Source organism: Pleurodeles waltl, chromosome 6, assembly GCF_031143425.1.
Source record: "Pleurodeles waltl isolate 20211129_DDA chromosome 6, aPleWal1.hap1.20221129, whole genome shotgun sequence".
NCBI lineage: Eukaryota > Metazoa > Chordata > Amphibia > Caudata > Salamandridae > Pleurodeles > Pleurodeles waltl.
Genome location: NC_090445.1, coordinates 1,013,602,978 through 1,013,625,822, shown reverse-complemented (window position 1 = coordinate 1,013,625,822; position 22,845 = coordinate 1,013,602,978). Strand labels below are relative to the sequence as shown.

The window sequence follows — 22,845 nt, the reverse complement described above, 5'->3', positions numbered from 1 at the left end:
ACAAGAGGCAATTCAGACTAGGTCCTATCACTGTGGAAGTGGGTCAGTTCCCCAAAGGGAATGACCTGAACAGAAGGATGTAAGGCAGAGTAGGCCCTGCAACTAACCAGCCTATTTCTCCTACTCTTCCTCGCCTGACAGACTAGGAAGACTCTCCCAGCTTGGGCTGAGTCTCCTGGCCTGTGGGCTGGGGGGGGCTTGTGTAAAGAAATGGCTCCCTGTTGCAGTTACCCCCCCACTTTTTGCCTGATACTGATGCTGACTTGACTGAGAAGTGTGCTGGGACCCTGCTAACCAGGCCCCAGCACCAGTGTTCCTTCACCTAAAATGTACCATTGTATCCACAATTGGCACACCCTGGCATTCAGATAAGTCCCTTGTAACTGGTACTTCTAGTACCAAGGGCCCTGATGCCAAGGAAGGTCTCTAAGGGCTGCAGCATGTATTATGCCACCCTGGAGACCTCTCACTCAGCACAGACACACTGCTTGCCAGCTTGTGTGTGCTAGTGAGGACAAAACGAGTAAGTCGACATGGCACTCCCCTCAGGGTGCCATGCCAGCCTCTCACTGCCTATGCAGTATAGGTAAGACACCCCTCTAGCAGGCCTTACAGCCCTAAGGCAGGGTGCACTATACCATAGGTGAGGGTACCAGTGCATGAGCATGGTACCCCTACAGTGTCTAAACAAAACCTTAGACATTGTAAGTGCAGGGTAGCCATAAGAGTATATGGTCTGGGAGTCTGTCAAACACGAACTCCACAGCATCATAATGGCTACACTGAAAACTGGGAAGTTTGGTATCAAACTTCTCAGCACAATAAATGCACACTGATGCCAGTGTACATTTTATTGTAAAATACACCCCAGAGGGCACCTTAGAGGTGCCCCCTGAAACTTAACCGACTGTCTGTGTAGGCTGACTAGTTCCAGCAGCCTGCCACACCAGAGACATGTTGCTGGCCCCATGGGGAGAGTGCCTTTGTCACTCTGAGGCCAGTAACAAAGCCTGCACTGGGTGGAGATGCTAACACCTCCCCCAGGCAGGAACTGTGACACCTGGCGGTGAGCCTCAAAGGCTCCCCCCTTTGTCACAGCCCAGCAGGGCACTCCAGCTTAGTGGAGTTGCCCGCCCCCTCCGGCCACAGCCCCCACTTTTGGCGGCAAGGCTGGAGGGAACAAAGAAAGCAACAAGGAGGAGTCACTGGCCAGTCAGGACAGCCCCTAAGGTGTCCTGAGCTGAAGTGACTCTAACTCTCTAACTTTTAGAAATCCTCCATCTTGCAGATGGAGGATTCCCCCAATAGGGTTAGGATTGTGACCCCCTCCCCTTGGGAGGAGGCACAAAGAGGGTGTACCCACCCTCAGGGCTAGTAGCCATTGGCTACTAACCCCCCAGACCTAAACACGCCCTTAAATTTAGTATTTAAGGGCTACCCTGAACCCTAGAAAATCAGATTCCTGCAACTACAAGAAGAAGGACTGCCTAGCTGAAAACCCCTGCAGAGGAAGACCAGAAGACGACAACTGCCTTGGCTCCAGAAACTCACCGGCCTGTCTCCTGCCTTCCAAAGATCCTGCTCCAGCGACGCCTTCCAAAGGGACCAGCGACCTCGACATCCTCTGAGGACTGCCCCTGCTTCGAAAAGACCAGAAACTCCCGAGGACAGCGGACCTGCTCCAAGAAAAGCTGCAACTTTGTTTCCAGCAGCTTTAAAGAACCCTGCAAGCTCCCCGCAAGAAGCGTGAGACTTGCAACACTGCACCCGGCGACCCCGACTCGGCTGGTGGCGATCCAACACCTCAGGAGGGACCCCAGGACTACTCTAAGCCTGTGAGTACAAAAACCTGTCCCCCCTGAGCCCCCACAGCGCCGCCTGCAGAGGGAATCCCGAGGCTTCCCCTGACCGCGACTCTTTGAATCCTAAGTCCCGACACCTGGGAGAGACCCTGCACCCGCAGCCCCCAGGACCGGAAGGACCGAACTTTCACTGGAGGAGTGACCCCCAGGAGTCCCTCTCCCTTGCCCAAGTGGAGGTTTCCCCGAGGAACCCCCCCCTTGCCTGCCTGCAGCGCTGAAGAGATCCCGAGATCTCTCATAGACTAACATTGCGAACCCGACGCTTGTTTCTACACTGCACCCGGCCGCCCCCGCGCCGCTGAGGGTGAAATTTCTGTGTGGGCTTGTGTCCCCCCCGGTGCCCTACAAAACCCCCCTGGTCTGCCCTCCGAAGACGCGGGTACTTACCTGCAAGCAGACCGGAACCGGGGCACCCCCTTCTCTCCATTCTAGCCTATGTGTTTTGGGCACCACTTTGAACTCTACACCTGACCGGCCCTGAGCTGCTGGTGTGGTGACTTTGGGGTTGCTCTGAACCCCCAACGGTGGGCTACCTTGGACCAAGAACTGAACCCTGTAAGTGTCTTACTTACCTGGTAAAACTAACCAAAACTTACCTCCCCTAGGAACTGTGAAAATTGCAGTGTGTCCACTTTTAAAACAGCTATTTGTCAATAACTTGTAAAGTATACATGCAATTTTTATGCTTTAAAGTTCCTAAAGTACTTACCTGCAATACCTTTCGAATGAGATATTACATGTAGAATTTGAACCTGTGGTTCTTAAAATAAACTAAGAAAAGATATTTTTCTATACAAAAACCTATTGGCTGGATTTGTCTCTGAGTGTGTGTACCTCATTTATTGCCTATGTGTATGTACAACAAATGCTTAACACTACTCCTTGGATAAGCCTACTGCTCGACCACACTACCACAAAATAGAGCATTAGTATTATCTCTTTTTACCACTATTTTACCTCTAAGGGGAACCCTTGGACTCTGTGCATGCTATTCCTTACTTTGAAATAGCACATACAGAGCCAACTTCCTACAGTGAAATCCACAGTATTACGACCGTGGCGAAAGCGCTGCAGTCGCACCACCGGGACCGGCAGTTTCCCGCCACATTGGTCCCGGCGGTTTTAATCTGCCAGGGCAGCGCTGCTAGCAGCGCTGTCCAGGGGATTACGAGTCCCCCTACTGCCAGCCTTTTCCTGGAGGTTTGAACCGCCAGGAAAAGGCTGGTCGTACGGGGAGTCGCGGGCCCCCTGCCATGGCCCCGTGCCCCCTATGCAGACAGTGAAAAGCGTGACGGATGCAACTGCACCGTCGCACGGCCGCAACACCGCAGGCTCCTTTTGGAGCTGGCTCCTGTGTTGCAGCCGAGATCCCCGCCGGCCCAGCGGGGATCTCCTGATGGCCGCGGTGGGGGTGTGGCTGCATTGGCGGCCGCCCGGCCCGCCAAGGTCATAATGAGGGCCTAAGTCCCCCATTATGAACTTGGCGGGATGCCCCGCCGCCAACCGTGCCGGCGGTCAATGAAAGACTGCGAGTGGCGGCATCTGGCATCCCACCAAATAAAGACGCATGGAGGCTCACCGCCATTGGTGGCGGCGAGGGCCACCATGCGCCATGCTGGCGGGCAGTGGTGGGGGTGAATGCTGCTCCACCCTCACCTCCACGTCAGACCATACAACCATACACGACACACCTATAATGAAGCAGTTATAGGCGTGACGGTGTATGGAGAGGCGACAATGGCGGCGGAGCAGCATCCAGGGAGCCCATTCCCTCCCAGAGCAGCGCAACGGAAGAGGTAAGTGCTGTCCGAGAGAGAAGGGGGGTGTGTGTGTGATTGCATGGGGGTGTGCGTGAGTGGATGTGTGGGGTGGATGTGTGTCTAAGTGCATGTATGCGTGTGTGCACGTAGGTGAATGGGTGCATGTGGATTTGGGGGTTGGGCAGGACCTGTATTTAGGGGTGGGGGTGGGGGATGGTGAGGGTCGAGTTGGGGGGCCTACATGGGGGTGGAGGGTTGGGAGGTCAGTTTTTGGGGTTCAGGGGGTGGGGGCGGATCCAGGGGCTTGGGGGGTGGGTAGGTGTAGTGGCAAGGGGGGTGCCTGGCATGTCACAAACAGGTGACAGGAATGGTTATTCCTGTCACTCGTATGCTTTCCACCAGGGATTACCTGGCAGGGTATCTCACCAGGAAATCCCTGGTGGAAATGGGATCAAAATCCCACCGCCGGTCCAGCCTCCACCACTGGGTCGAATGTGCCCACAGTCGGCCCGGCGGTCGAATCTGGCCTGGCGGTGGGTGGTAGTGAACTGCCTGATTTACAGCCAGTTCACTACTGTGTTCAGAATATGGCGTTGGCGGTAATGACCACCACCGCCGGCATGGCGGTCCAGACCGCCATGTTCATAATGACCCCCTAAGTTACTTGAAATTAACATTGTTAATATAGGGAAATAAACATTCTAACCTTTTGTAGGAAGTTGGCTCTGTATGCACTATTTCAAAGTAAGGAATAGTATGCACAGAGTCCAAGGGTTCCCCTTAGAGGTAAGATAGTGGCAAAAAGAGATAATACTAATGCTCTATTTTGTGGTAGTGTGGTCGAGCAGTAGGCTTATCCAAGGAGTAGTGTTAAGCATTTGTTGTACATACACATAGACAATAAATGAGGTACACACACTCAGAGACAAATCCAGCCAATAGGTTTTTATATAGAAAAATATCTTTTCTTAGTTTATTTTAAGAACCACAGGTTCAAATTCTACATGTAATATCTCATTCGAAAGGTATTGCAGGTAAGTACTTTAGGAACTTCAAATCATCAAAATTGCATGTATACTTTTCAAGTTATTCACAAATAGCTGTTTTAAAAGTGGACACAGTGCAATTTTCACAGTTCCTAGGGGAGGTAAGTATTTGTTAGGTTAACCAGGTAAGTAAGACACTTACAGGGCTTAGTTCTTGGTCCAAGGTAGCCCACCGTTGGGGGTTCAGAGCAACCCCAAAGTCACCACACCAGCAGCTCAGGGCCGGTCAGGTGCAGAGTTCAAAGTGGTGCCCAAAACACATAGGGTAGAATGGAGAGAAGGGGGTGCCCCGGTTCCGGTGTGCTTGCAGGTAAGTACCCGCGTCTTCGGAGGGCAGACCAGGGGGGTTTTGTAGGGCACCGGGGGGGACACAAGTCCACACAGAAATTTCACCCTCAGCAGCGCGGGGGCGGCCGGGTGCAGTGTAGAAACAGGCGTCGGGTTCGCAATGTTAGTCTATGAGAGATCTCGGGATCTCTTCAGCGCTGCAGGCAGGCAAGGGGGGGGTTCCTCGGGGAAACCTCCACTTGGGCAAGGGAGAGGGACTCCTGGGGGTCACTTCTCCAGTGAAAGTCCGGTCCTTCAGGTCCTGGGGGCTGCGGGTGCAGGGTCTCTCCCAGGCGTCGGGACTTTGGATTCAAAGAGTCGCGGTCAGGGGAAGCCTCGGGATTCCCTCTGCAGGCGGCGCTGTGGGAACTCAGGGGGGACAGGTTTTGGTACTCACAGTATCAGAGTAGTCCTGGGGTCCCTCCTGAGGTGTTGGATCGCCACCAGCCGAGTCGGGGTCGCCGGGTGCAGTGTTGCAAGTCTCACGCTTCTTGCGGGGAGCTTGCAGGGTTCTTTAAAGCTGTTGGAAACAAAGTTGCAGCTTTTCTTGGAGCAGGTCCGCTGTCCTCGGGAGTTTCTTGTCTTTTCGAAGCAGGGGCAGTCCTCAGAGGATGTCGAGGTCGCTGGTCCCTTTGGAAGGCGTCGCTGGAGCAGGATCTTTGGAAGGCAGGAGACAGGCCGGTGAGTTTCTGGAGCCAAGGCAGTTGTCGTCTTCTGGTCTTCCTCTGCAGGGGTTTTCAGCTAGGCAGTCCTTCTTCTTGTAGTTGCAGGAATCTAATCTTCTAGGGTTCAGGGTAGCCCTTAAATACTAAATTTAAGGGCGTGTTTAGGTCTGGGGGGTTAGTAGCCAATGGCTACTAGACCTGAGGGTGGGTACACCCTCTTTGTGCCTCCTCCCAAGGGGAGGGGGTCACAATCCTAACCCTATTGGGGGAATCCTCCATCTGCAAGATGGAGGATTTCTAAAAGTTAGAGTCACTTCAGCTCAGGACACCTTAGGGGCTGTCCTGACTGGTCAGTGACTCCTCCTTGTTTTTCTCATTATCTTCTCCGGCCTTGCCGCCAAAAGTGGGGCCTGGCCGGAGGGGGCGGGCAACTCCACTAGCTGGAGTGTCCTGCTGGGTTGGCACAAAGGAGGTGAGCCTTTGAGGCTCACCGCCAGGTGTGACAATTCCTGCCTGGGGGAGGTGTTAGCATCTCCACCCAGTGCAGGCTTTGTTACTGGCCTCAGAGTGACAAAGGCACTCTCCCCATGGGGCCAGCAACATGTCTCGGTTTGTGGCAGGCTGCTAAAACTAGTCAGCCTACACAGATAGTCGGTTAAGTTTCAGGGGGCACCTCTAAGGTGCCCTCTGTGGTGTATTTTACAATAAAATGTACACTGGCATCAGTGTGCATTTATTGTGCTGAGAAGTTTGATACCAAACTTCCCAGCTTTCAGTGTAGCCATTATGGTGCTGTGGAGTTCGTGTTTGACAGACTCCCAGACCATATACTCTTATGGCTACCCTGCACTTACAATGTCTAAGGTTTTGTTTAGACACTGTAGGGGTACCATGCTCATGCACTGGTACCCTCACCTATGGTATAGTGCACCCTGCCTTAGGGCTGTAAGGCCTGCTAGAGGGGTGTCTTACCTATACTGCATAGGCAGTGAGAGGCTGGCATGGCACCCTGAGGGGAGTGCCATGTCGACTTACTCGTTTTGTCCTCACTAGCACACACAAGCTGGCAAGCAGTGTGTCTGTGCTGAGTGAGAGGTCTCCAGGGTGGCATAAGACATGCTGCAGCCCTTAGAGACCTTCCTTGGCATCAGGGCCCTTGGTACTAGAAGTACCAGTTATAAGGGACTTATCTGGATGCCAGGGTCTGCCAATTGTGGATACAAAAGTACAGGTTAGGGAAAGAACACTGGTGCTGGGGCCTGGTTAGCAGGCCTCAGCACACTTTCAATTGTAAACATAGCATCAGCAAAGGCAAAAAGTCAGGGGGCAACCATGCCAAGGAGGCATTTCCTTACACAACCCCCCCCCAAACGAAAGAGGATGAGACTAACCTTTCCCAAGAGAGTCTTCATTTTCTAAGTGGAAGAACCTGGAAAGGCCATCTGCATTGGCATGGGCAGTCCCAGGTCTGTGTTCCACTATAAAGTCCATTCCCTGTAGGGAGATGGACCACCTCAACAGTTTAGGATTTTCACCTTTCATTTGCATCAGCCATTTGAGAGGTCTGTGGTCAGTTTGAACTAGGAAGTGAGTCCCAAAGAGGTATGGTCTCAGCTTCTTCAGGGACCAAACCACAGCAAAGGCCTCCCTCTCAATGGCACTCCAACGCTGCTCCCTGGGGAGTAACCTCCTGCTAATGAAAGCAACAGGCTGGTCAAGGCCATCATCATTTGTTTGGGACAAAACTGCCCCTATCCCATGTTCAGAGGCATCAGTCTGCACAATGAACTGCTTAGAATAATCTGGAGCTTTTAGAACTGGTGCTGAGCACATTGCCTGTTTCAGGGTGTCAAAGGCCTGTTGGCATTCCACAGTCCAGTTCACTTTCTTGGGCATTTTCTTGGAGGTGAGTTCAGTGAGGGCTGTCACAATGGATCCATATCCCTTCACAAACCTCCTGTAATACCCAGTCAAGCCAAGGAATGCCCTGACTTGAGTCTGGGTTTTTGGAGCTACCCAGTCCAGAATAGTCTGGATCTTGGGTTGGAGTGGCTGAACTTGGCCTCCACCTACAAGGTGGCCCAAGTAAACCACAGTTCCCTGCCCTATCTGGCATTTGGATGCCTTGATAGAGAGGCCTGCAGATTGCAGAGCCTTCAAAACCTTCTTCAGGTGGACCAGGTGATCCTGCCAGGTGGAGCTAAAGACAGCAATATCATCAAGATAAGCTGTGCTAAAGGACTCCAAGCCAGCAAGGACTTGATTCACCAACCTTTGGAAGGTGGCAGGGGCATTCTTTAAACCAAAGGGCATAACAGTAAACTGATAATGCCCATCAGGTGTGGAGAATGCTGTTTTCTCTTTTGCTCCAGGTGCCATTTTTATTTGCCAGTACCCTGCTGTCAAGTCAAAGGTACTTAAGAATTTGGCAGCACCTAATTTATCTATGAGCTCATCAGCTCTTGGAATTGGATGAGCATCTGTCTTGGTGACAGAATTGAGCCCTCTGTAGTCCACACAAAACCTCATCTCTTTCTTTCCATCTTTGGTGTGAGGTTTGGGGACTAAGACCACTGGGCTAGCCCAGGGGCTGTCAGAGCGCTCAATTACTCCCAATTCCAGCATCTTGTGGACTTCCACCTTGATGCTTTCCTTGACATGGTCAGACTGTCTAAAGATTTTGTTTTAGACAGGCATGCTGTCTCCTGTGTCCACATCATGGGTACACAGGGGTGTCTGACCAGGGGTTAAGGAGAAGAGTTCAGGAAACTGTTGTAGGACTCTCCTACAATCAGCTTGCTGTTGGCTAGAGAGGGTGTCTGAGTAGATCACTCCATCTACTGAGCCATCTTTTGGGTCTGATGACAGAAGATCAGGGAGAGGTTCACTCTCTGCCTCCTGATCCTCATCTGTTACCATCAACAGATTCACATCAGCCCTGTCATGGAAGAGCTTAAGGCGGTTCACATGGATCACCCTCTTGGGGCTCCTGCTTGTGCCCAGGTCCACCAGGTAGGTGACCTGACTCTTCCTTTCTAGCACTGGGTAAGGGCCACTCCATTTGTCCTGGAGTGCCCTGGGAGCCACAGGCTCCAGAACCCAGACTTTCTGCCCTGGTTGGAACTCAACCAGTGCAGCCTTTTGGTCATACCAAAACTTCTGGAGCTGTTGGCTGGCCTCAAGGTTTTTGGTTGCCTTTTCCATGTACTCTGCCATTCTAGAGCGAAGGCCAAGTACATAGTCCACTATGTCCTGTTTAGGCTCATGGAGAGGTCTCTCCCAGCCTTCTTTAACAAGGGCAAGTGGTCCTCTTACAGGATGACCAAACAGAAGTTCAAAGGGTGAGAATCCTACTCCCTTCTGTGGCACCTCTCTGTAAGCGAAAAGCAGACATGGCAAGAGGACATCCCATCTCCTTTTGAGTTTTTCTGGGAGCCCCATGATCATGCCTTTTAATGTCTTGTTGAATCTCTCAACCAAGCCATTAGTTTGTGGATGGTATGGTGTAGTGAATTTATAAGTCACTCCACACTCATTCCACATGTGCTTTAGGTATGCTGACATGAAGTTGGTACCTCTGTCAGACACCACCTCCTTAGGGAAACCCACTCTGGTAAAGATACCAATGAGGGCCATGGCTACTGCAGGGGCAGTAGTCGACCTAAGGGGAATAGCTTCAGGATACCTGGTAGCATGATCCACTACTACCAGGATATACATATTTCCTGAGGCTGTGGGAGGTTCTAGTGGACCAACTATGTCCACACCCACTCTTTCAAAGGGAACCCCCACCACTGGAAGTGGAATGAGGGGGGCCTTTGGATGCCCACCTGTCTTACCACTGGCTTGACAGGTGGGGCAGGAGAGGCAAAACTCCTTAACCATGTTGGACATATTGGGCCAGTAGAAGTGGTTGACTAACCTCTCCCACGTCTTGGTTTGTCCCAAATGTCCAGCAAGGGGAATGTCATGGGCCAATGTTAGGATGAACTTCCTGAACAGCTGAGGCACTACCACTCTCCTAGTGGCACCAGGTTTGGGGTCTCTGGCCTCAGTGTACAGGAGTCCATCTTCCCAATAGACCCTATGCGTTCCATTTTTCTTGCCTTTGGACTCTTCAGCAGCTTGCTGCCTAAGGCCTTCAAGAGAGGGACAGGTTTCTTGTCCCTTACACAGCTCCTCCCTTGAGGGTCCCCCTGGGCCCAAGAGCTCAACCTGATAAGGTTCAAGCTCCAAAGGCTCAGTTCCCTCAGAGGGCAGAACTTCTTCCTGAGAAGAGAGGTTCCCTTTCTTTTGCTGTGTTGCAGTTGGTTTCCCAACTGACTTTCCTGTTCTCTTGGTAGGCTGGGCCATTTTTCCAGACTCCAGCTCTACTTGTTCACCCTGTGCCTTGCATTGTGCTCTGGTTTTCACACACACCAGTTCAGGGATACCCAGCATTGCTGCATGGGTTTTTAGTTCTAGCTCAGCCCATGCTGAGGACTCCAGGTCATTTCCAAGCAGACAGTCCACTGGGATATTTGAGGAGACCACCACCTGCTTCAGGCCATTGACCCCTCCCCATTCTAAAGTAACCATTGCCATGGGATGTACTTTTCTCTGATTGTCAGCGTTGGTGACTGTGTAAGTTTTTCCAGTCAGGTATTGGCCAGGGGAAACCAGTTTCTCTGTCACCATGGTGACACTGGCACCTGTATCCCTCAGGCCCTCTATTCTAGTCCCATTAATTAAGAGTTGCTGTCTGTATTTTTGCATGTTAGGCGGCCAGACAGCTAGTGTGGCTAAATCCACCCCACCCTCAGAAACTAGAGTAGCTTCAGTGTGGACCCTGATTTGCTCTGGGCACACTGTTGATCCCACTTGGAGACTAGCCATACCAGTGTTACCTGGATGGGAGTTTGGAGTGGAACCTTTCTTGGGACAGGCCTTGTCTCCAGTTTGGTGTCCATGCTGTTTACAGCTATGACACCAGGCCTTTTTGGGATCAAAGTTTTTACCCTTGTACCCATTGTTTTGTGAAGAGGCTCTGGGCCCACCCTCCTGTGCAGGTTTTTGGGGGCCTGTAGAAGACTCTTTACTATTTTTAGTTTTGGTTGTCTCATCACCCTTCCCCTGGGGAGTCTTTGTGACCCCTTTCTTTTGGTCACCCCCTGTTGAAGTCTTGGACACCCTTGTCTTGACCCAATGGTCCGCCTTCTTTCCCAATTCTTGGGGAGAAATTGGTCCTAGGTCTACCAGATGCTGATGCAGTTTATCATTGAAACAATTACTTAACAGGTGTTCTTTCACAAATAAATTGTACAGCCCATCATAATTGCTTACACCACTGCCTTGAATCCAACCATCTAGTGTTTTCACTGAGTAGTCAACAAAGTCAACCCAGGTCTGGCTCGAGGATTTTTGAGCCCCCCTGAACCTAATCCTGTACTCCTCAGTGGAGAATCCAAAGCCCTCAATCAGGGTACCCTTCATGAGGTCATAAGATTCTGCATCTTTTCCAGAGAGTGTGAGGAGTCTATCCCTACACTTTCCAGTGAACATTTCCCAAAGGAGAGCACCCCAGTGAGATCTGTTCACTTTTCTGGTTACACAAGCCCTCTCAAAAGCTGTGAACCACTTGGTGATGTCATCACCATCTTCAAATTTTGTCACAATCCCTTTGGGGATTTTTAACATGTCAGGAGAATCTCTGACCCTATTTATATTGCTGCCACCATTGATGGGTCCTAGGCCCATCTCTTGTCTTTCCCTTTCTATGGCTAGGAGCTGTCTCTCTAAAGCCAATCTTTTGGCCATCCTGGCTAACAGGAGGTAATCTTCACTGAGAGCATCCTCAGTGATTTCAGAAATGTGGGACCCTCCTGTGAGGGACTCACTATTTCTGACTAACACAGTTGGAGACAGGACTTGAGGGGTCCTGTTCTCCCTATTTAGGACTGGAGGAGGGACAGTGGCCTCCAAGTCACTAATTTCTTCCTCTGTGATGTCATCATCAGAGGGGTTGGCTTTTTCAAACTCTGCCAACAGCTCCTGGAGCTGAATTTTGGTAGGTCTGGAGCCAATGGTTATTTTTTTGATATTACAGAGAGACCTTAGCTCCCTCATCTTAAGATGGAGGTAAGGTGTGGTGTCGAGTTCCACCACCTGCATCTCTGTATCAGACATTATTCTGCTAAGAGTTGGAATACTTTTTTAAGAATCTAAAACTGTTTCTAGAATCTAATTCAAACTTTTAACAAACTTTTAAACTCTAAAAGACAATGCTAAACAGGGACTTAACACACAAGGCCCTAGCAGGACTTTTAAGAATTTAGAAAACTTTCAAATTGCAAAAATGAATTTCTAATGACAATTTTGGAATTTGTCGTGTGATCAGGTATTGGCTGAGTAGTCCAGCAAATGCAAAGTCTTGTACCCCACCGCTGATCCACCAATGTAGGAAGTTGGCTCTGTATGCACTATTTCAAAGTAAGGAATAGTATGCACAGAGTCCAAGGGTTCCCCTTAGAGGTAAGATAGTGGCAAAAAGAGATAATACTAATGCTCTATTTTGTGGTAGTGTGGTCGAGCAGTAGGCTTATCCAAGGAGTAGGGTTAAGCATTTGTTGTACATACACATAGACAATAAATGAGGTACACACACTCAGAGACAAATCCAGCCAATAGGTTTTTATATAGAAAAATATATTTTCTTAGTTTATTTTAAGAACCACAGGTTCAAATTCTACATGTAATATCTCATTCGAAAGGTATTGCAGGTAAGTACTTTAGGAACTTCAAATCATCAAAATTGCATGTATACTTTTCAAGTTATTCACAAATAGCTGTTTTAAAAGTGGACACAGTGCAATTTTCACAGTTCCTAGGGGAGGTAAGTATTTGTTAGGTTAACCAGGTAAGTAAGACACTTACAGGGCTTAGTTCTTGGTCCAAGGTAGCCCACCGTTGGGGGTTCAGAGCAACCCCAAAGTCACCACACCAGCAGCTCAGGGCCGGTCAGGTGCAGAGTTCAAAGTGGTGCCCAAAACACATAGGCTAGAATGGAGAGAAGGGGGTGCCCCGGTTCCGGTCTGCTTGCAGGTAAGTACCCGCGTCTTCGGAGGGCAGACCAGGGGGGTTTTGTAGGGCACCGGGGGGGACACAAGTCCACACAGAAATTTCACCCTCAGCAGCGCGGGGGCGGCCGGGTGCAGTGTAGAAACAGGCGTCGGGTTCGCAATGTTAGTCTATGAGAGATCTCGGGATCTCTTCAGCGCTGCAGGCAGGCAAGGGGGGGGTTCCTCGGGGAAACCTCCACTTGGGCAAGGGAGAGGGACTCCTGGGGGTCACTTCTCCAGTGAAAGTCCGGTCCTTCAGGTCCTGGGGGCTGCGGGTGCAGGGTCTCTCCCAGGCGTCGGGACTTTGGATTCAAAGAGTCGCGGTCAGGGGAAGCCTCGGGATTCCCTCTGCAGGCGGCGCTGTGGGAACTCAGGGGGGACAGGTTTTGGTACTCACAGTATCAGAGTAGTCCTGGGGTCCCTCCTGAGGTGTTGGATCGCCACCAGCCGAGTCGGGGTCGCCGGGTGCAGTGTTGCAAGTCTCACGCTTCTTGCGGGGAGCTTGCAGGGTTCTTTAAAGCTGTTGGAAACAAAGTTGCAGCTTTTCTTGGAGCAGGTCCGCTGTCCTCGGGAGTTTCTTGTCTTTTCGAAGCAGGGGCAGTCCTCAGAGGATGTCGAGGTCGCTGGTCCCTTTGGAAGGCGTCGCTGGAGCAGGATCTTTGGAAGGCAGGAGACAGGCCGGTGAGTTTCTGGAGCCAAGGCAGTTGTCGTCTTCTGGTCTTCCTCTGCAGGGGTTTTCAGCTAGGCAGTCCTTCTTCTTGTAGTTGCAGGAATCTAATCTTCTAGGGTTCAGGGTAGCCCTTAAATACTAAATTTAAGGGCGTGTTTAGGTCTGGGGGGTTAGTAGCCAATGGCTACTAGACCTGAGGGTGGGTACACCCTCTTTGTGCCTCCTCCCAAGGGGAGGGGGTCACAATCCTAACCCTATTGGGGGAATCCTCCATCTGCAAGATGGAGGATTTCTAAAAGTTAGAGTCACTTCAGCTCAGGACACCTTAGGGGCTGTCCTGACTGGTCAGTGACTCCTCCTTGTTTTTCTCATTATCTTCTCCGGCCTTGCCGCCAAAAGTGGGGCCTGGCCGGAGGGGGCGGGCAACTCCACTAGCTGGAGTGTCCTGCTGGGTTGGCACAAAGGAGGTGAGCCTTTGAGGCTCACCGCCAGGTGTGACAATTCCTGCCTGGGGGAGGTGTTAGCATCTCCACCCAGTGCAGGCTTTGTTACTGGCCTCAGAGTGACAAAGGCACTCTCCCCATGGGGCCAGCAACATGTCTCGGTTTGTGGCAGGCTGCTAAAACTAGTCAGCCTACACAGATAGTCGGTTAAGTTTCAGGGGGCACCTCTAAGGTGCCCTCTGTGGTGTATTTTACAATAAAATGTACACTGGCATCAGTGTGCATTTATTGTGCTGAGAAGTTTGATACCAAACTTCCCAGCTTTCAGTGTAGCCATTATGGTGCTGTGGAGTTCGTGTTTGACAGACTCCCAGACCATATACTCTTATGGCTACCCTGCACTTACAATGTCTAAGGTTTTGTTTAGACACTGTAGGGGTACCATGCTCATGCACTGGTACCCTCACCTATGGTATAGTGCACCCTGCCTTAGGGCTGTAAGGCCTGCTAGAGGGGTGTCTTACCTATACTGCATAGGCAGTGAGAGGCTGGCATGGCACCCTGAGGGGAGTGCCATGTCGACTTACTCGTTTTGTCCTCACTAGCACACACAAGCTGGCAAGCAGTGTGTCTGTGCTGAGTGAGAGGTCTCCAGGGTGGCATAAGACATGCTGCAGCCCTTAGAGACCTTCCTTGGCATCAGGGCCCTTGGTACTAGAAGTACCAGTTATAAGGGACTTATCTGGATGCCAGGGTCTGCCAATTGTGGATACAAAAGTACAGGTTAGGGAAAGAACACTGGTGCTGGGGCCTGGTTAGCAGGCCTCAGCACACTTTCAATTGTAAACATAGCATCAGCAAAGGCAAAAAGTCAGGGGGCAACCATGCCAAGGAGGCATTTCCTTACACCTTTACATAAAGGTGTGGTTATTCATGGCCAAGAGGTCATGGTGTGTGCAAATTATTGACTCCAAAGATTATTAATTATATTGATTGTTATGATTATTGACTGGTATTGCTATTTGAGTCTGATGGTGGAAACTATGTAGTCAAAAGGTCCATCAAACCTCTAACGTGTCCCCTTATAAATTAATGGACGGAAGCAAAATAAGGACAGACGAGCTAACAACATTCTGAGGTATATTTGGATGCTGCAGACAGATATTTTTACCTCAAAGAAAAATAATGCTCTTCTTATTCACAATTTGGGTCTGAAAGAAAGAGGTTGGCTAAAGACACAATTGGTGAAATAAGTTAAGCTGAGCATTGGTGAAGAAAGTTGGGAGGTGGTGGATGAGTATGCTACTGTTCTAAAAATACTTGATAATAGATTTTACCATGAAGAAACATGGCATTGGAAAAGCATACGTTTTTGCAAAGGAGTTAAAAAAAACCAATTATATTAATTTTATTTTTTATTTTTCCCACATATTTAATTGCACAATGAGGGGATACTGTGACATATATTTCAAGATATCTGGTACAATGCGTACAAAAGAAACAGCAAAAAAGACAAAAATAATAAAAGACCTAAGCCTTAACCTCAATTCAGAAGTAGTTAACGGAAAACTGTGAGGAGATTGGTTGAATTAAATAGCAAATAAAGGGTGCCATAACAAATATCGTAAATAAGCCAATATAATTTAAGAAGATGCCCTATTAGGGTCCATATAAGTCACAGGCTCCATCTCTATCCATTTATGCAATTGAACCCATGTCCGCTCCCCCCTTTTCCAGACCATCTACCTTTCCAGGCATGCAGGCTAAACTCAAGGTTGTACATAGCCAGGATACGGGCCAACCATTGATTAAAAGTAGGCTGACAGGCATCCAACCAGACCATAGCAATACATATACGGACAGCCGCCTTCGCAACAAATGTGAAAAACTGACCAACTTCTGGTACAGCCCCTTCATGAACCCCTAACAGCATTAGCTAGGATGTCAACAAAATATCAGAAGTGAGAACTGTACTAAAAACGCTACTTATCTCTTGCTTGAGTGCCTCTAAAGCAGGGCAAGTACTAAACCGGTGTGATAAATCTGCCTCCTCGCATTGACACCAAGGGCAGCGCGTGCCAGCACTGCCACCTCATTTTGTGATTTTAGCCGGGGTGTAGTATAAATCAAAAAGATTTTTAAAATGTTGCGCCTAAATGCCTGCTGACAGCAATAACCTGTACCCTAGTTCTAATGACACTTAGAAACAACAAACAAGAGTATCCAATCTCTTTTGTCATTTATTATCAGATTTATCCAGATCATCTGGTGAATCCTCAATTAAACATGCATACATAGAAATGATTGTACAACATCAGCGACAGGCTTACCCTGTCGCCGGGACCCCCTTTATCTTTAAAAGAAAATCTTGGATCTTCAAATATCGGTAAAAATCATGGTTATTTAGTCCAAACTCCTAATGAAGTCCTTCAAATTTGCTAATAGTGGACATAAAGAACCTCAGTTTCCGCAAACCCCGGGCTACCCAACTGTGACAATAGGGGTCTTTACCTAAAAAGGAACTTGAGAGACACTTGCCTCTCCTGGCAGGACAGTACCCCTGGGGCACACAGACTCTTGCTGTGACCAGGGTTTGTTGGTTCCTCCTCCAAGGGATCTTCAGGTTCTGTGTAGCCCCGGCCTCCTGCCTCCAGCACTCTTCCCTGCAAAGCACAGTCTCCTGTCTGCTGCTCCTGCGACTCCTCTCCATGTGTGCTGAAAGGGCCTCAATGTGACTCCTGTGCCTGCTGCCTGTGGGTCGCCGGTGGGGGCAGCCTCCTCTTCTTGTGTCTCTCCCAGCTGCTGAGGGCCACCTTAGACTCCCTTCCTTGGGTTGAGTCCCCTGGGCCTTGATGGTCCTCTTCAGCCTTGCAAAACCTTCTTCTTCAACTGCATTGGCAAGGCTTGTGGGTGGTTTTCCAGCACCGCTGACTGACAGCATCATGACCGCCGATGTGGGACATCACTTGCATCACTTCTGGAACTACTCTTCTGCTTCTGTGCTGCACTGCTGACTTTCTTCTTCCACCGCTGACCTAGTCCTGCATCCACAGCGGGGTGGGTAGTGGCTCGCCACAGCCAGACACTCCAACTCGAATTGCACTTGGTCCCCTTCTTTTGCAGGTCCTCTTCTGTCAGGGTCCACCTTTGTTTTTTTCCAGTCTTGTCTGGGTCTTGCAAAGTCCTTTTCCACATTTCTCTTGTGGGTTTGGTACTTACAGCTTCTCTCCTGAATGCTGGGGGGCCCCTGGTAGTTACCTTTGGGGTTCCTAGTTCCTCCAGCTCCCATCTTCCGATTCCACTTCTTTGGGTGGGGGACGGTCTTCCATATTCCACTTGCTTAATTTATGGTTTGGTCTCCTCTTAGGACATTCAATATTTGCTATTAGGCTTTCTATTTGCTATTGCTTTCTATGCTAATCAATAACTTCTAATGTGTATATAGTAGTGTGGTTTGTCACCTCCTAGTGGAGTATTCCCTATACAGTATTTTAGTATTTGTGTTACTATAATAAAATACCTTTATTTTTGTAACACTGTGTGATTCTTTCTTGTGTGTAAGTGCTGTTTGACTGTAGTTGTATTGCGGAAGCTTTGCTTGTCTCCTGGACAAGTCTTGGCTGCTCATCCACAGATACCTCTAGAGTGCCCTAGCTTCCTAGACACTGTCTTCACCTCACTAACAGGGGATACATGGACCTGGTATAAGATGATAACACCATAGGTGCTCAACACACACCAGGCCAGCTTCCTACAACACCCAAAAGAATTCAAAGAGTCAAAGGGTCAAAAAGTCAAATGGAATCAAGGCCTGCCTGAGAGTTCCATCAGATACTCCTTGGCCTTAACCCCCCGATGAAAAACTCAGGTGCTCCCTTTGAAGAAAATGTTTAAACGTGCTGGATTCAGCAAATATGGCTCTGCCACCGCTGCCTGAAAGAGTTTGATCAATTGTCTCAGTCGCCATCGCTTCTCCACGGTTGCATGACAAAAGTCTGGAGGAGGAAAGAAGGAATGACCATAGAAGTTGCATTTATGATCTGGTCTGGTCTTTTCAAAAACCAATTGCCCGAGCAAGAAGTTTCCAAAATGTGCAATAACTGCTCTTGGCTGGCTTATACTAGCATTACCAGATGAATGCCACTTCTTCCACATTAGAGAGAAACAATGTGCCCTCTGAATTTCGAGGTCCCAATTTCAGCTCACAAGCTCTGAGAGTGAACCCTTAAGCAGATTCACCATGACCATTCTGATATAATTGCCTTCTGCTCCCTCTGAAGCCCCAAAAATCATAGATTATTACCTCGTCTGTTTTCAAAATCTTCAAGCTTCCACTGCACATCTGCTAACTGGGACTCATATGCCTCTGTTTGAGATTTTGCCACCCCATCTCCACCTCCAAAACCTCTGTCCACTTTTCTACTGAGGTAAGTCTCTCTCCAATCTCTACACATGCCTTAGAGATTTTTCTCATAGATTCCTGAAGCTTTTAAATAGCCACTCTTGCCTTGTGACTATCTGATCGAGTTTCTTCTTTATGCTGTTTAATAGAGTTATAGATCAGTCTCAATGATGACTCATCTGAGCTGACTAGACCGACTTGATGTTCCTGTTTAGAGGAAGTCAGGCTTTGCTCCTGCAGTTTCTGTGTCCTTCCCCCCTCTGTATACACCTGATGAGCCACAGAATAGTCCCGTTTTAGAGTTGGGTAGAAGAACCTCTTCTAGATGCTCTTGCCGACTTGGATGCCAGAGGGTGCTCTCTCTTTTTTTCCTGATCTGTGATGGTCGCTTGACCACCGTACTTTGCCCTTCTGCGGGCCCTCTTGAGCTACTATCTTGGGAAAGTGTACTATCATCCTCCTTGGACCTCTCGCTGCTTGGAGTGCTGGAGTCAGTGAGGGAGAAGAAATACTCCCCCACTTCCTGCAACTCATCTGGCAATTTCTGCCCTGCTACATACCTTATTAAGGCCTTAAGGTTGTTTAGGTGTGAATATTCTGTGGCAAGGGACAAACTCTATTTTTTCTTGCCTCTGACTCAACAAATGCTGCAGGGATAACAGGAAGACCAGAGACTGAAGACTGTTGACTGTCCTGTGGTAGTTCACATGGGGTAATGAGCCCCACGTCTTTCCCGGCTGGCAAAACTGCCCCCGAATCCCCAGTCTCAACCCCCACAGCCAACGTCACAGATGACTGATGAGGCTGGGTCAGTTGTTGGGAGACCACATCCTTACCCATTGCCTTCATCCGTGAAATGGGGCCTGTCCCCACAGGGCCCACTCCAATGCCACTGTCCAGTATGGGGGTGGGCCACATCTCAGAACTCAAAGGGGGTCATTCTGACCCTGGCGGCCGGTGGCCGCCAGGGCCACCGACCACGGGAGCACCGCCAACAGGCTGGCGGTGCTCCCACGAGCATTCTGACCGCGGCGGTTCAGCCGCGGTCAGAAGCGGAAGCTTCTCGGGGGAATCCTCCATGGCGGCGGAGCACGCTCCGCCGCCATGGGGATTCTGACACCCCCTACCGCCATCTTGTTCATGGCGGGAAACCCGCCATGAACAGGATGGCGGTAGGGGGTGCCGCGGGCCCCTGGGGGCCCCTGCAGTGCCCATGCCAATGGCATGGGCACTGCAGGGGCCCCCGTAAGAGGGCCCCGCAAAGTATTTCAGTGTCTGCTTTGCAGACACTGAAATACGCGACGGGTGCAACTGCACCCGTCGCACCCCTGCAACTACGCCGGCTCAATTCTGAGCCGGCGTCCTCGTTGCAGGGGCATTTCCTCTGGGCCGGCGGGCGCTCTTTTGGAGAGCGCCCGCCGGCCCAGAGGAAATGTTTGAATGGCCGCCGCGGTCTTCTGACCGCGGTGCGGTCATTTGGCGGCGGTACCTTGGCGGACGGCCTCCGCCGTCCGCCAAGGTCAGAATCAGGGCCAAAGTCTGTACCATTTCCGAACTACAAGGATTACCACTAGGATTACCACCACATTTGTTGCAGCAGCCCTCCACCTGACAGACTAAGTCCAATCATATCTAGTGGCGTCTTAGCAAGGGTGCTTACAACAACATCCTCGACTTCAACCCCAGAAACCCCTGGGCCTGTCACGTTTTTTCACGCTTCTTACAGCTGTAGTCTGCCAGTCTCGGGGGGGAACACTCAGTTTCTTGCTTGTTCTGGATTTACAAAGATAAGGGCGTCCCTTTCCAGTAGCCATGGTGCTGCTGACCATACAACGCCTAGCAGGCTGTATTCTACAGAAGGAGTCCTAGAGGAAAAAGCCAAAATTGGGAAAAAACCTCAGATTACAGGAACTCCTGAAAAGACAGGATAGGTCCAAAAACACAGGAAGCAGGAGTGAGGAGCACCAGCAGGACGGAAGTGTTTGCAACGCAAGGAAAAGAAGACCTTCTAAGCTTATATACTGACAAACAGGAAGTGACATGCAGGAAGAACTAAAGGTGCCAACTTGGATTGGGAAAGCCACATACAGGTGAATTGAAAAATTGCCATTGTAGAAAAGGTAGTGCAATGTATGCAGGGGAAAAACACAGACACCTGGGAAGAAGAAAATATGGCCACAAGAAGAAAATGAAAAAAGAAGAAAAAAAAAGAGAAAAAAAGAAGTCCAGCAAGCAGGTAAGAAAATTACAGGGACCGCAAGCGAACGTGTCGTGACCCAGAGCCCAAGAGAGGACTCCTGAGCCACGCCGCAGTCGAGAAAACAAGTCACAGCCCCAAAAGTGGCCTGTGGCAGGACCGGCCGCCCGAAACGCGGACCGCTGATCTGACTGCAACTCGCGATGGGGACGCCACGGGTCCCTGCGGCATCACAGGGCCACACAATTTTGGGCTATTAATCATTCCTTTTTGTCCTAGTGCCGATGCTCCTAGGTTCAATGGAATATCCAGGCTAGATACAGTCTGTGGGGTTGCAGAGAAAAACTTTGTAATATGAGGCTGCAGTCCACTGGGGGTACACTAGCGCTATCCAAAGCATTGCGCCTACTCAGCTGCCCTGACACCCCTTAATCATCGGGAAGGGCTACTACACCCCCGTTACCTTCAGGGCTGGACTTCTTCCCCCTGCTGTTTGTCCTCCTTGGTCCGCTTTACATCTCTGTTTGCTCAGGGCAGCTAACGGTAGGGAAACTGCACCAGCCCGACCCCCGCCTGCCTTCCCGTCAGTCTGTCCTTCACTAAATGAGAATACTTAGTGGGTAGCATTGCTCCCTTTGTCCCCCTCAGCGGCGATAACCACCCGGCCACACAAAGACAGTGATGTACTCACCGAGTCTGCACCACTGCCATGAAGCGCAGAACTCTCCAACCTCGCAGGGTGAATCAAGCATCTGCAGCACATATTATCAGCTCTTTCAGTGCTTCCCTGACCTTTGCTGCAGCAGTGGGGTAAGACTTTCCAGGTGACCACCAGGAACCACAGCGGTGAGAGCAGCAAGGATAATACCGGAGAAAGTAAGAGCCCATTCTCCCTTTAACTTTTACGGTAAGCTCAAAACGGGCGAGCCGCTGCCTGTCCCCTCACACAGGCGCCATCTTGCCTCACAACCTGGGCAGCAAATGAACTAATTACCAAGGAAAACACTGATGCATTTCTAGTCGCCTCGAGGAAGCTTGCAACCACTTGCATCTATTGTAATCTAAAATATGAGATCATTGAGAGCAGTTAATTAAAAAAAAAAGAAACAAAAATTCAAGAGAAGTTGCTATCTACTTAGGCTCTAGATCCGCTTTGATTATTATATGAGAACAATATCTGCATGTGTAAATGGTGATTGCAAGGAAGTGAGGAATGTGTTTGTGAATATGACTAAAAACATTGAGAAAGCAACCACTGTTAAAGGCAAAACTTTGTCAACATTACCCCAGGAACCATTTCACAAGAGTGCATATAAAATACTTGCTTTGCTGTGGGAGCAAAACACATTTAGGTAATGCTAAGTGCTAAATTATGTTCTGCAATTACTCACATATGTGCTAAGCATGGAAAAGGACATTTGTCCCTCTTATGCAAAGCCAGTAACTTAGGAAGAGTTGGTAGTTATCACGTCATCAACGTTATTGTAGAAAATAAATGTGAGGATGGTGCCGGTTACGTGCTAGTGGGGAGTGACTGTTCTGACAAGAATGTTGATACTGTTGAATTAGCAACTGTAAGCATGGTCGCAAGGTAGCCTCATTCAGCAGTACTTAAAGTAATAGATGTGAAGTGAAAGTCATGGTGCACTCTGGATTGCCATTTACCTTGACTGGGGACAAGTAGCTATACATTTTAGGTCATTTTGATTGGAGCAATCTAACATAAGGATTTTTGTATATGGTGGTAAAAGAGTGGAAGTGTTAAGCAAGTTCAATGCTGAGTTTAAGTTTGAAGACAATGTAGCAAAGGGCGGAGTCTAAGTAGTTAAGGCTGGTTTTAATTTAATTTGGTAGGGTGGGATGAGCAGGGTGATCATGGTATAACTCCTGACCCCCAATCATTCCAATCAGGTAATCTCTGCTCTGGAGGAAATTTATTTGAGATTGGACACTTAGATATGGAAGAGGATGCTGTAGAGGTATGTCACAAAGGGTTTCCTGGATTATTTAATACTACATTGGGAAGAATGGTAGGATTCCACCACCAGACTGTTAAAGAAGGATGGCAAAGCAATAGTGCATAAGGTTTGTAAGGTGTCTTTGATAATGATATAAGATTTGAAGGTGAAACCCGTACTGTATTTACTTACTAATTACGAAGTTTTAATGCAGGAAAGCAAAAGTGTAAAGGCACAGATTACAACATTTCTGTCTGACATTGCAATAAAACTCTTCGCATAAAAAAACCCTTGAGTCAACTGATTTAGATGGACTCATCAGCACTAATCTGAGTGATCCTTGAAAAATGTTACAAGCAACCACGTAACCTATGCACACCGGATCCTACCGGCCCACGTAATTGAGAATATAAACACA

The 22,845-nt window shown here is 49.4% G+C and overlaps 1 protein-coding gene across 1 annotated transcript in view; it reads right to left on the bottom strand.

Moving 5' to 3' along the window:
* Nucleotides 1–21,443, bottom strand: part of ARHGEF16 (Rho guanine nucleotide exchange factor 16) — a 369,976-nt gene extending 348,533 nt beyond the window's left edge. The window contains exon 1 of the mRNA XM_069239932.1: nt 21,161–21,443. Coding sequence (XP_069096033.1) covers nt 21,161–21,221 — 61 coding nt within the window. The 5' untranslated portion in view covers nt 21,222–21,443. The remainder of the gene's footprint in view (nt 1–21,160) is intronic.
* Between the last annotated feature and the right edge of the window lie 1,402 nt (nt 21,444–22,845).